The 13838-nt window shown below is 44.0% G+C and overlaps 1 protein-coding gene across 4 annotated transcripts in view; it reads left to right on the top strand.

The window, feature by feature from the left end:
- The window catches only part of TENM4 (teneurin transmembrane protein 4), a 799143-nt gene that overhangs the window by 716495 nt on the left and 68810 nt on the right, over positions 1-13838 (top strand). For all 4 annotated transcript variants that reach the window (XM_053561449.1, XM_053561450.1, XM_053561451.1 and 1 more), the window contains 2 exons: positions 7215-7334; positions 12568-12829. In XM_053561449.1, coding sequence (XP_053417424.1) covers positions 7215-7334; positions 12568-12829 — 382 coding nt within the window. The remainder of the gene's footprint in view (positions 1-7214; positions 7335-12567; positions 12830-13838) is intronic.

Here is a 13838-nt window from a genome sequence, read left to right as displayed (position 1 = left end):
TTAAAATTTTTTTTCAAACAACAAGTGTTACTAATGAGGAAGATACAGAATTAAAAGAGTAGAGTTGCAAGCAGAGCTGAGTGAGTCCTCCAGGGGAGGGACCTGAGCCTTTGAGAGTATGGGCTGGCCAGGAGGAGAGGCCCAGCGCTTCCAGCCCTCGGTTCTCTAGCCATTTCCCAGTCAAGGTCAAGCAGCTCCAAATTCTCTGACATTGCCCTCCCCTTGTGTAACAGAAGCACACAAACTCTTTATTCACTTAGTAAATACTTATCAAGAGCTTACTCTGTCCCATGCTTTCGAATTCCAAGACAGATACCTGTTTTGGAAGAGGTTTTCTTTTGCCCACTCAGAAATGACCATCAACCATGTCATTGCTGGGAACATAGCAGTGAAGGCAGTGTGGTTGATTCCTGTCTTCAAAGAGCTCATGGTCTGCTGAGGGGGAAATGATTGTCCTGATAGTGGGACAGCACTCAGTATACTCTAGGAGGGGCAGAAGTGGTAGATACTGCTTGGTGAATGCTGAGCTGGGTCCTGAAGGGGAAGCAGGTTGTTCTTAGGTGAACAGAATAGACAGAGGGGGAAGCTTCCAAACAGAGAGAACAATTCAGAGATAAGTATAAGCATTGTATGACCTCCATTAAGATTCTGAAACCACACTTAGTAAGGTTACTTGAGCTAGACTGAGTACCATCAGAATAAAACAAATATAAATTCTTAAACCCATGTTGGATTCTGTTTTATACCAAGTTGGGAACAACTTTGGCCTGCATTTGACAAATGAGAGGAGGGAAGTCCAGAAAGGTCAGATGACTCTCCAAGGTCATACAGTTCATTACCAGAGTCAGAACTAGGAACAGTGACTTCCTGCCCAATGCTCTCTCTAACACACCCCTACTGTTTTTCCCTGAGTGACAGTTGAGATTGGCTTTTTATCTGCTTGATTCTGTTTTGGGGTGGTGGTGTCTCTCCGACAGTTTCCTCTGGATCACAGATCTTGCCACTGTGCTCAAGAAGCAGTCAGGTGAATTGTCCCCCTCTTGGCATCAGCAAGGGCCCCTCAGTCAGGCCCTGAGTATGTAGCTGGGCTAATGCCAGTATGTTTGACACCCCCTCTTGGTCTGGCATGAGCGCTCCCTCCTGGAGTTCACCCAGCCTAATTGCTTGTTCTGTATCCCAGCTGCCTGACATATGCCAAACCCATGCTTTGACTCACTTGTGTCAGAGACAACAACATTCAGGCATTTCACATTGGCTTTCATGAGCACTAGCAAGTAACTGGAGGCTGTCATTCATGCATTTGTATAACCCCAGCACCTAGCACAGTGCCTGTAGCTCATAGTAGGTGTCCAGCTTTTTATGAAAGTGAATTTTAGTGACTATAGGTACATAACACAGTATTAAAAGTAGGAACTTAAAAGTAAGAAGTCCTAGCTTTTGACTATCAGCTCAGCTAATCGAGTTCCTTTGGGGGGACCTTGAGCAAGTCTTTTCTCTCTGAGTTTTGGTTACTTGATCATTTTCACTTAACAACCGGAGAGTGACACTCCATGCTTACCCTAGCCACTGGAGATGTGGTCTCAGCCTTCTGGCTTACACATGAGCATGTGAGATATTTAGGAGCTCCATAAATATGAACTATAGAAACATGTGATGATCACAGTGTTGGAAAGATTCTTGTAAGGTTTATAGCAGCAGTTCTCAACCTGTGGGTCGCAACCCCTTTTTAACAATGAAAATACATTGTGGCATTAGGAAAGTTGAGAACCACTGGTTTATAGGAACCCAGAGGAGGGGGGTGGTAAATTTGGCAGCTTAAATTTGGTAATGATGACTTAAATGGGATTTTCTTTCTTTCTTTTTTTTTTTTTTGAGATAGAGTCTCACTCAGTTGTCCTGGGGTTGAGTGCTGTGGCATTGGGCTCAAGTGATCCTCTTACCTTAGCATCCTGAGTAACTGGGACTAGAGGCACCCACCACAATGTCCAGCTATGTTCTTTTAGAGACGGGGTCTTGTACTTGCTCAGGCTGGTCTTGAACTCCTGAGCTCAAACAATCCACCCACCTCAGCCTCCCAGAATGCTAGGATTACAGGCATGAGCCACCACACAAGGCTCCCCTTAAATAGTAAATGGTGCTGGGTGAACTGCCCGATGACCTGTAGAAGACTGAAACTGGACCCAAACCTTTCACCATTAACTAAGATAGACTCTCACTGGATTAAAGATTTAAACTTAAGACATGAAACTAAAAATACTAGAATAAAGCGCAGGGAAAACTCTTGAAGAAATCAGCCTGGGTGAATATTTTATGAGGAGGTCCCACCGGGCAATTGAAGCAGCATCTAAAATACACTACTGGGACCTGATCAAACTAAAAAGCTTCTGCACAGCCAAAAACACAGTAAGTAAAGCAAGCAGACAGCCCTCAGAATGGGAGAAGATACTTGCAGGTTATGTCTCCGACAAAGGTTTAAATAACCAGAATCCACAGATAACTCAAACGTATTAGCAAGAAAAGAATAAGTTGATCCCATCTCAGGGTGGGCAAGGGACTTGAAGAGAAACTTCTCTGAAGAAGACAGGCACACAGCCTATAGACATATGAAAAAAAGCTCATCATCCTTAATCATCAGAGAAATGCAAATCAAAACTACTTTGAGATATCACCTAACTCCAGTAAGATTAGCCCACATCACAAAATCCCAAAACCAGAGATGCTGGCATGGATGTGGAGAAAAGGGAATACTTCTACACTGCTGGTGGAAATGCAAATTAATACATTCCTTTTGGAAAGATGTTTGGAGAACACTTAGAGATCTAAAAATAGATCTGCCATTCAATCCTATAATTCGTCTACTAGGCATATACCCAGAAGACCAAAAATCACATCATAACAAAGATATTTGTACCAGAATGTTTATTGCAGCCCAATTCATAATTGCTAAGTCATGGAAAAAGCCCAAGTGCCCATCGATCCACGAATGGATTAATAAATTGTGGTATATGTACACCATGGAATATTATGCAGCCTTAAAGAAAGATGGAGACTTTACCTCTTTCATATTTACATGGATGGAGCTGGAACATATTCTTTTTAGTAAAGTATCTCAAGAATGGAAGAAAAAGTATCCAATGTACTCAGCCCTACTATGAAACTAATCTATGGCTTTCACATGAAAGCTATAACCCAGATACAACCTAAGAATAGTGGGAAGGGGGAAAGGGAGGGGAGGAAGGGGGGAGGGGGTAGAGGGAGGGTGATTGGTGGGATTATACCTGCGGTGCATCTTACAAGGGTATATGTGAAACTTAGTAAATGTAGAATGTAAATGTCTTAACACAATAAGAAAATGCAAGAAGGCTATGTTAACCAGTGTGATGAAAATATGTCAAACAGTCTATAAACCAGTGTATGGTGCCCCATGATTGCATTAATGTACACAGCTATGATTTAATAATTTAAAAAAAAGAAAGAAAGCTGTAACCCAATTATAACCTAAGAATATGGGGAAAGGGAGGGGAGGGGAGAGGATGGACAGAGGGAGGGTAATTGGTGGGACCACACCTACAGTACATCTTACAAGTGAAACTTAGTAAATATAGAATATAAATAAATTTACTAAATATAGTAAATATAGAATATAAATGTCTTAACACAATAACTAAGAAAATGCCAAGAAGACTATGTTAATCAGTGTGATAAAAATATGTCAAATTGTATATAAAACTAGTGTATGGTGCCCCATGATTGCATTAATAATAAATAAATTTAAAAAAATAAAATAAAAAATAAAAAAAAACAGTACTCTATTGTGCCAAGACAGTGACCATGGGAAAGCAAAACATGTCAAATATCACACTGGCAATAAAAGGATCATATGAAGGAGCTGGGAAGCCAAGTTGGTGACAATGATTTGCTTCCATGTTAATGGTTTTTCACCAAGGCTGTCTTCTATTATGGACTTTTATATTCAAAGCAACAACTATTTCTTAGCTACGTTCTAACTACCCTGTTTCCACTAAAATAAGACACTGTCTTATTTTAAGGTGCGCTCCCAAAGATGTGCTAGGTCTTATTTTCAGGGGACGTCTTATCGGTCCTGTAAGTAGGTCTTATTTTCGGAGGATGTCTTATTTTCGGGGAAACAGAGTAGCTCAGAGAAGCTCACAAAAACTGATTATCAAATGTTCAGGAATTCTGCAAGCTGGTTGTTAAACACAGCCATTCTTAAAAAGTAAATTATGTAAAATTAAACTTATTAAAAACCATGGTAATAAATACTCAAAATGTATTACTTTCTAATTATTTTATTGTATTTTTGCTCTTAAGGTTATTTAGGACTTCTGTCATCTCTGTGGTGGAGTATCCTACTGAGCCTCTCCTCCCAACTGTGTGCTCAGCGACATCTCATTGGTAGCTTGAAATTGACCGTGATGAGAATATTTACAACACAGAAATGGGCAAACACAGTTAAAGCTGCTTTTCTTTTCTTTTATTTATTTATTTATTTATTTATTTATTTTGAAAATCAGCTGATAAACATTTACCAGCACACCACTGAAGTTAGTCATTAAATAATGAAAGAACAAAGAAAGCACTGGAAAGCTCAGAACTCTTCATTTCAATCTTCCCTGGACAAAACATGTGGCCTGAGACATGTTTCAGAACCCTCCACAGAGCTGATTTCCCCATCTCCTTTGCTCCAGAGAATGCTTTATATGAAACTAGGCTTTCTTGAAAACTGAAAGGCATGAAAACAGAAGGGGGATAGAAGTGTTTTCTCTAGGGTTTAATTCCTGAGCCAAATGCCTGTTTTGGCAAGAGGCCTTCGTGACCTATCGGCATACAAGGAGTCAACTTAATCTTCCCCAGAATCCAAAAGTAGTCCACAGGAGCCTGGGCTAAAATTACATCTTCTCTGGCTTGCCGAGTTGGAGGCTACATGAGAACCAAATGGTGCTGATTTAGCGTCTCCCAATTATCAGGAAATCCCCAAAGAGAGAGAAATCAGGGGAGGCTGGCCTGCATATGATGAGGGGCAGCAGCTGGGGCAGTCCCACAAAGGAAACCATTCCCAGAGGGCTGGTTACTGTCCTGGCAGAAGCCAAGGGTACATATGTCAGGAGAAGGCTGGATAGTAGCCAGCAGGAGGAGATGAGATCTGTTAGTAATTCTGTGGAAGGACAAGGTTCCAGCAATAAGAAATCCAATTGTCCTCCATTAAAGAACGCATCTCTCAGTACCAACTGAATACAATTGATGGAATAAATCATACCCATTTGCAGAGAGATAATTTCACATGAATATATTGGGAGACCTTCAGAGCAGGACTGAAAAAAGTCTTTGCTGAGCTTCACCTGCTTAACTTGTTTGCTGTATAATTGCATTTAGACCAAGGGCCTCAGAAGGAAACTGCAGCTTGAATTAGCATTAACCAGATTGTGTGTGATGAGGTTGGAGGGGCGGGGGCGGGGGGTTGGTGCATTGTGGGTAGTTGTTCTTGCCTTCAGAAAGGACGACCTGACACTAGTGAGACCAGCTGCTTACAAGCCTGGTGTTAATTGCTTTTCTCATCAAACAGAGAAAAGTTTATCACTCTAGGAAGGTAGAGGTGTGGGCACCTGATAATGCAGAAACTGAGTTTGAGATCTTTTTTTATGAATGTCCATGGGCATCATCTGTAGACCAGAAAAAAAAGCCTTCTGAGCTGAGGAGAATGGATTAAGTTATATGGACAATAGTGCTTCCATTTTTGCCTCAGATTTGTCTTATCAATGAGGACAGTCCTCCTAGCACCCCAGCCCCTTAGGCTATTGACACCCCTAGCCAGCACCGTCATTTTCATCCATTGCCAACAGCAAACAGACTGGTCCAGACTTGGACTCAGAGTTGTGAGGCCCAGATTCAAGACCTGGCTCTGCCACCACCTGTCAATGTGGCTTCGAACAAATAATATATCCTCCCTGGAACTCAATTTCCTATTCTATAAAATGAAAAGGGTTCCACTAACTTGGTGATTTTCCAACTGACTTTTCCAGACTAAGACTCCAGAGCTGCCTTCAGAACCTCCCAAAAGGGAGAGGAGTCCTTGACCTCTGCTTCATCCAGAATTCATCTTCTTGTTTTCAACTTTGAGAGTCCTTATAAAATGCCATCCACCAAAAAGTTTCTGTTTCTGAAATATTTGAGAAACTATCATTCCAGAGCATCTCTAATTCTTCCACTTATTTTTTGAGCCTCCATTTTTTCAACAGTGACATAGTACTTTTTTCAACAGTGACATAGTACAGTCTCGGCACGCAGAGAAACAAAAAAGAATCCTTCATCTTCCCCTCAAAGAGCTCATGATCTGGTGGGTAGGAGAAACGTATGTTTTGGCAGGGTATCAAAGTGTTTGTGTCAGGTTTCAGGGGAGAGAGGGACCAATTCTGATAAAGGACATCGAAAAAGACTTCAGGGAAGAGGTGTTATTTGAAGATGGATGAGAACATTGGGAGAAGAGCGCAGGAATGATATTTTAGGCAGATGGAAGAATATTTCAGACTTAGAGGCTCTAACCAATGTTGGCCTGGCAAATTTGGGAAACAAAGATGATTTGATGTCTATTGGGAGAGGGATATCAGGTACGGTGACAGGTTCTATAACCCCCTCCAAGGGGGTTAGCATCTTTCCTTCTGTCTCTAATGCCAGATGGAAGGAAGTACCCCCTGTCCCGCTTACTTTCTTGTATGTTCACTCCCAGTAAGACAGTTAGTGACAACAGTGACCATTACCATTTAGGGAGCTTACTCTGTACCAGGATGAAAATACAGAGGCTCAAAGAACTGTCACATACCTACACAAGTTCAGAAAGCTACAAAGTGACCAAGCTGGGATTTGAACCCAGATCATCTAACTCCAAATCCACACACATAACTATACTGTATTACCCTCTGGGATCAATTTTATCTCCTTATAGCATAATATAGTATCCTCAGAAAATAACCTCTAAGTGAGATATTTGGAAACAACCCCCAACTGTAATTCTCTCGAGGATACTTGGATGCCTTAAGTTGAGGAGGTATCTTTAAAAGATTACTATTTTATTGTCTCTGGGTGTAAGATGTGTCTGAAGGATTGGGCTTCTGTCTTCTGACTCCTGGGGGTTCCCTGGGGACCAGGGCTCTAACCGCGAAAGGTACATCACGTTATTCTCTCTTCTCTTCCCACAGGCATGCATGTGTTATTCGTGGTCAAGTGATGACATCAGATGGGACCCCGCTTGTTGGTGTGAACATCAGTTTCATCAATAACCCTCTCTTTGGATATACAATCAGCAGGCAAGATGGCAGGTAGGAGATCCTCACGGGCCAGGAGGAGTGAAGGCCTTGTTCCTGTAGCCCTGCCACATAGCTGCTACTGGATGAACAATGGGGAAAGAGGATGTGACTTGGACTCAGATGGCCTAAATTCAAATGCCCAGCTCAGCAGCCCACTAGTTGCATGACCTTGTACCTAACTCTGGCCTGCGTCCCTTTGGTTATGCATGAAACAGTTTCTTATTTAGTCCTCAGAGTAAGCCTGGAATACCTTATATATACTATCCTGTTCCATGATTTATGATGTAAAATACTGCATGTGTACCACTTTCTACATACCAGACAGCTCCAGAAATCTCAGTTGTCCCTATTGTGTAGTCACCATCCCCCAACTACATAAGTCTATGGAAGCCGTTTGGGTGATAGCAGAATTTAGACCTTTGAATTCCTTTGAGAATCATCAGTAGAATGAGGTCAAGCCTCCCTAATAGCCCTCACTCTCCCACCTGCTAGCTGTGTGTCCTTGGACAAGTCCCTTAACCTCTCTAAGCCTCAATTTCTTCATCTGTCTAATGGTCGTAATGCTCTCTATCTCACAGATTGGTTGTGAGAGTAATTGTATGATGGATCAGGAAGCAGCTGGCACATAGTAGGTATTTAATAAATCTTAGTTCCTTACCCCCATTTTTAATTCATTGCTCTATTTCCAGTGTCTGGAATAATAAATAGATATTAGCTATTTATTAGCATTTCGAATTACTGAATGATGAGAAGGTGATGGTAACAGGGCAGGCAATGAGAAGATCTTGGAGAAAAGGGAAAGAGGAGGAGGAAAGTGGACTATTTAGCCTGTCAGTGGTGACAAGTCCTCTGTTTTTAATAAAACCAGGTGGTGGCAGTCCATCTGGCTAAGTGTGGGCCCATAAGGTTGATTTTCACTGTGTTGGAGATTATTCTCCACCCTGATTGATTTTAGCACCTCTTTAATCCAACATCAGAAGTAAACATGTCCCAGCCGAGGTGATAATGAAGTAGAGGCTCATCTGTTTATAGACATGTGTGCCTCTTACATGGGCTTGGCAAGCGTGGTGTGGGGCACCCTACCCTCCATGTGAATGGGAAGGCCTAGCTGTAAGGAGCTGGTGGCCAGTCCTCAGGGCTACACTGGCTAGGCCAGTCTTCTGTGCCCTGCCCTGTACACCTTCCAACCCAGGACACACCTCAGTGAAGACTTCCACTACAGCTGAAGGAATCTCCTTCTTTATGCTCTGTCTTCCTCTGTGACAATGGCAGATGTGAGCATCCTGGGCACCAGGTATTCTGACCACATCATCACCTGCTGTGAAACAGTCATCCAAAAGCAGCCTTGGAGAACTGCTCTCTTTTTGCCATGGAACTTGCCAGTCACTCATGTGAGATGAGAAACCATCAGTCCTTATGCCCTGCCCTGGTTGGTGGCCCTGGGCCAAAGCTCATTGTCCAATATCTCCAGGCTCTAATTCCTCCTGTTTGTGCTACCCATACAATCTCGACTGCCCTTTGAGAGCATAGAGGTCCTGGGAGCTAAATATCAGCCATGTTTCCTGCCTCAACCTCTTATGTTACATCATAGTAGCCAGAATTGCAGCAATAGGGCTTGAGTTGCAGACCAATTCCTACCAATCCACAACGGGTCTTAAGTTTTCTTTCACAATGTACAGGAAAGTTGTCACTCACTGTCTCATTGTCTGAAAAGCCCCTGATTGTTATGCAGGAACAAGTAGCATTTCCTTCCCACTCTTCTTGACTCCTCTTCTTTTTTTACCTCTTATAACCCAGGGAGAAACTGTGAGACTAGAGCTGTAGTCTGTAACCATGTATGCAAGTGGACTAAGAATACAGGATTATGTCTGACTGCATTCCTAACTTTCCAAGCAGGCACCTTGACACCCTCATCCAGCTCTCTCGCCCTCTGCGTGCGCGCGCACACACGTTCACCCACACTTGCTGAAATACCAGATTTCAAGTCTTAACAGGAGCTCATAAAACAGTAGCCAAGAAGTTAGCCAAAGATAATGTTTAGAAAATGGGAAATGGATGTCATGAAGAAAAACTAAGAGAACGGCAGACATGAGCAGCAGCTGAAGCTCAATGAATTGAAAAATGGGATTATATAGAACAGGCTGCCCAGGAAATGTGTGGGCCCTGTGCTTTCCCATTATCCCATCTGTATAACTGACAACCTGCCAAATGATTGTGATTATCAGCTTCATTTTACAGATGAGGAAAGCAAGGCTTGGAAAGGGGACATAACTCATCTTTGGAGTAAGTAGCCCATGCTCAGACTGGCCCTAAGCTGTATGGGCCTCATCTAAGAAAAAGACCCTCCCACTTTGGGTCAAATCCACATTCCTATCCACAGCGGGGTTCCCCTGCAGATGAGCAGGCCCACTCCACCCAGCTCTTGGCAAGGCCAGCTGCCCCCGCCTGCTCACAGCCCACAGCCATGAGAGTATGTCTTTTCATTATTTGTCTTCCCCACACTCAACCTTTCAGGAAGGGAGCCTATAAGTCTGGGCAAAATTCTGTTGGACAGTTAAAAATGTTCTTTCACAGCACAGATGCTATTCAGTTCTGTGACAGTAAAGTTGTTCTCTGGGTATTTCCCCAAACCATGGATCCAGGAGAGCCAAAACCTGAACTCTTGGTTCAAAATAAATACCTTCCCTTGTGTTTCTCTGTCATATTTATTGATCAGTGGTGGTAACTGACTTCCTCCACCCAACTAGGAACCCAGAAAGGGCTGAGTGAGTAGCAGACAAACTGGTGATAAGTTCCCACTGAGGATAGAAAAGTCAGGCATTGGAGCTTAAGAGCCCAAACCTGGGGATGCCGTCTACCAAGAGCAGGATTTGGCACTAGGACAGGGTAGTTCAATGCCAAATCCTGGTGGTTTCTAGAGGAGGGAAGAGCAAGCCAGAGCAATGGGCCCAATCTCACCAGGTGGATTTATCAGTGTAAAGATAAGATCCTGCATTGGGGTCTCTCACACCGACCTCAAAGGTGAACATCAGCTTGAACAGCAATGACACCCAAAGGAAGAAGGGACCGGAGGATGTAGTGGAGTACCAGTTCAGAAGTCATCGACTGTCACTCATACATTCATTCTATAAACTTCTAATCCTCAAGCACTCAGCTAGTTTCTGGAAAGACAGAGGAATGAGTGTGCCTTGCTGGAGAGCTAAATGAACGATTACAGTATGATGCAATGAGGGAAGAGCACAGGGTGCGATGGAACCCAGAGAAGGAGCTGGACTTCTGCCTGGGGACGGCTGTGTGGAGGAGGTAAAGTTTCAGCATCCAGTTGGATAGTTAGGAGGAGAGCTCTCCATCCCCAAAAAGCAAGTTGAGCCAGGCCTTGAAAAGATATCCTAAAAGTAAGAGCTACAAGGACTTTGTCCATAAAGATACTACAGCCACTGGGGCAGGAGGGCAGGTGAACAGGATTACTGTTTCCAAGTCTTGAAGGACTGGCAGAGGCAGAAGGAACAGACTAGTTTGAAGTCGCCCAGCAGGTGGGTCTAGGCCCAATGAATAAAGAGCTAGAAAGAGAAGGATCCAGACTCAAGAAATCCCAAGAGTTAGAACTAATCAAAATGGGACAGTCTTCCTGTGGATGTGGCAATCTCCTTGTCACTGGAAGTGTGCAGGTAGGAACTGAATGGGCCGCTGATGGTGATTCTGCAGAAGGGAGTAACACATCAAATTGGGAAGAAAGGACTAGGTCAGATGACCATTACATTCTCTTCCAGTGGCTCAGCTATTACTTGACTTTAAACTTTCTGTTTTAGGAGAAGAAAGGACACAAAATTCTAGTCTGAGATCTTGTGCCCTGAGCAAGACCTCTACTGAGCTAAGCAAGACCCACCCACTAATCCTTTGGTGATGTACCTTCGTTTATACCCGGGCTTTCTTTCCCATTGTCTGTAACCTGAGCTCATCTGGCTTTTGAGCATGTGGCTGCAGAACCTTTGGCTCAGTCTCTGTGGGACAGGGCAGTGTCAGAAATACTGAGATGTACAAATGGGGTTCATTTGTACAGATGCCAGAACCAACATGTTTCTGATGGGGTAGAACATATTTTGGGGAAATTCTCCCTGTAGTATCCTTACAGGTCTGGAACAAGAGAGACTAACAGGGGCCATCTAGGATGGGGAATGGCCTGGTGACCATCCTGCAGCAGGCCTGTTTGGTGTTTTGGAGCCAGAACTAGGACTAGAAGCCAGGTTCCTGCTCAGACCTTCCCACCATCCTCAGAGGACAATGAACAAAAGCTCTCAGAATGCTGTCACGGTGATTTTACCTCTGCTAAGAGGTTGGCACTCAGTATTCTGATTCTTTTGTCACCGTTTTTAAGAGACAGGGTCTTGCTCCATTGCCCAGGCTAGAGTGCAATGGCCTGATCATAGCTCACTGCAACCTCAAACTTCTGGGTTCCAGCAATTCTCCCACCTTAGCCTCGTAGGTAGCTGGGAATGCAGCAGACACCACTATGCCTGGCTCATTTTTTAATTTTTTGTAGAGATGGAGTCTTGCTGCATTGCCTAGGCTGGTTTCAAATTCAAGCCTCCAGGTGATCCTCCCATCTCAGCATCCCAAATTGTTGCAGTTACTGGCGTGCGCTATTGCACCCAACCAGATACTATGATTCTAATTGTACCTTCTCTAAACTACTTAGCTGTTTTGTAACTGCAAAGCCTTTCATTGAATAATCTATCAGAGTCAGAACTAAAATTGCTGTGAAATTAGAGAATCGAAATGACTTAAGAACAATCCATTTGAGCCTTTGCATTATACAGATGAAAAAATTGAGGACCAGAGAGGTAATTTAACTTACCGGAGATCACACAGTAGTTCAAGGCAGAGCCAGGACTTGGCTTAGGTTTCCTAATACCCAGGTCAGGGCTTATTCTGCTTTGTTCTGCTGACTTTTCCCTAGGCTTTAGCTCCAATGTAGTGGAAAGGCCGTGAGTACCAGGAGTGCTACAGCAGAGGACCCAGTAGCTGTCCTGGATCCCAGCAAGTGGCTCTCCATTAGCAGTGGTTAATTTCAGCAAATTCTCTGTGATAAGTCACTTTACAAAAAAAAGAGAAGAAGTAATGCTTTCCCTTAGACCCTTTGGTGAAATTTCCTCTCCTTTCTTGTCTCTCCTTCTTGTCCTCCTCATCCCGGTTCACGCCCTCCCTGCTACCCCTCCTCTCCCCTCAACCCTCCCCGTCTGAGCAGCTTTGATTTGGTCACAAATGGCGGCATCTCCATCATCCTGCGGTTCGAGCGGGCCCCTTTCATCACACAGGAGCACACTCTCTGGCTGCCCTGGGGTCGCTTCTTTGTCATGGAAACCATCATCATGCGACATGAGGAGAACGAGATCCCCAGCTGTGACCTGAGCACCTTTGCCCGCCCCAACCCTGTGGTCTCTCCATCCCCCCTGACGTCCTTCGCCAGCTCCTGTGCAGAGAAAGGCCCCATCGTACCAGAAATTCAGGTATCAGCCTTCCTAACTGCATCTCACCGCACTTTCATTCCGCCGGCAGGGGGCTCTCAGAGATAGTGGAAGGAGACGACACCTCTGTGGGACCTGGGTCAGACCCGCTCAGCCACCAAACCTTATAGCGGGCGTGACATCAGGATGTGAGGACACCTGAAACACAGGAGCACCCGGAGACCACCTGGCACACTCCAGTGGATGATAAATTCCCTCTCCCTTCCCACTCTGCCGTTCAGTTCACTTGCCCTTTCCTCTTCCTCAGCCGCCAGTGTCCCCTCTCTCATTATTTCTGCTAAAATTACTTAAAATGATAGGTTCTACCAAGAGGAATAGGCCAGAGGATCTCAAATAGTGAGCATTATAATAAAGATTAAATGAGAAAAACACGTGTGAGGTGCTTAGCACAATGTCTAGCACCTCATAAGTACTCAATGAATTTTAGCTCTTATTAAGACTATTGAACACGCACTATCTTCCTGCCAATTAAGGATTATTCACTATCTTCCTGCCAATTAAGGATTATTTGGCTCAAATCTATACATGCAAGTGCTTTACTTATCATTAAAGGGAAGTAATTGGGAAAGATTAAAGTGGTTTTTTTGGTTTTTTGTTTTTTTTGATCTAACAAAGCTCTACCAGTTAAATTTCCTCCACTGTCCCCAGCCCAATTTCTAATGACAGAAATGAAGGCCTGAGGAAGAGGAGTGACGTCAGTGCAGAAGCCCAGGAGGAGCTTGGTCATCTGGCCTGCCTCATGACAACTTCCTGTTAATGGATTGCCGGTGGCGCTGGCAGAGCAGGAGTTGATACATTTATGTGTGTATATTCCATGCCTGGCTGAGCAAACACCTCTCTCCACCTGTATCCTGTTGAGTGGCTTCCTATACCAGCCCCCAAGAAGGAAATAGGACCGTTTTGAAATTCTCAGTGCACTCGCAGGTTGAAACCTCTCTCCTTTTCAGAGATTCAGGGCCTGTACATTCACTGTCTCAACTACCAGGCTGAC

The sequence above is a fragment of the Nycticebus coucang genome, chromosome 14 (assembly GCF_027406575.1).
Source record: "Nycticebus coucang isolate mNycCou1 chromosome 14, mNycCou1.pri, whole genome shotgun sequence".
NCBI lineage: Eukaryota > Metazoa > Chordata > Mammalia > Primates > Lorisidae > Nycticebus > Nycticebus coucang.
This window is presented reverse-complemented; position numbering and strand designations above follow the sequence as displayed.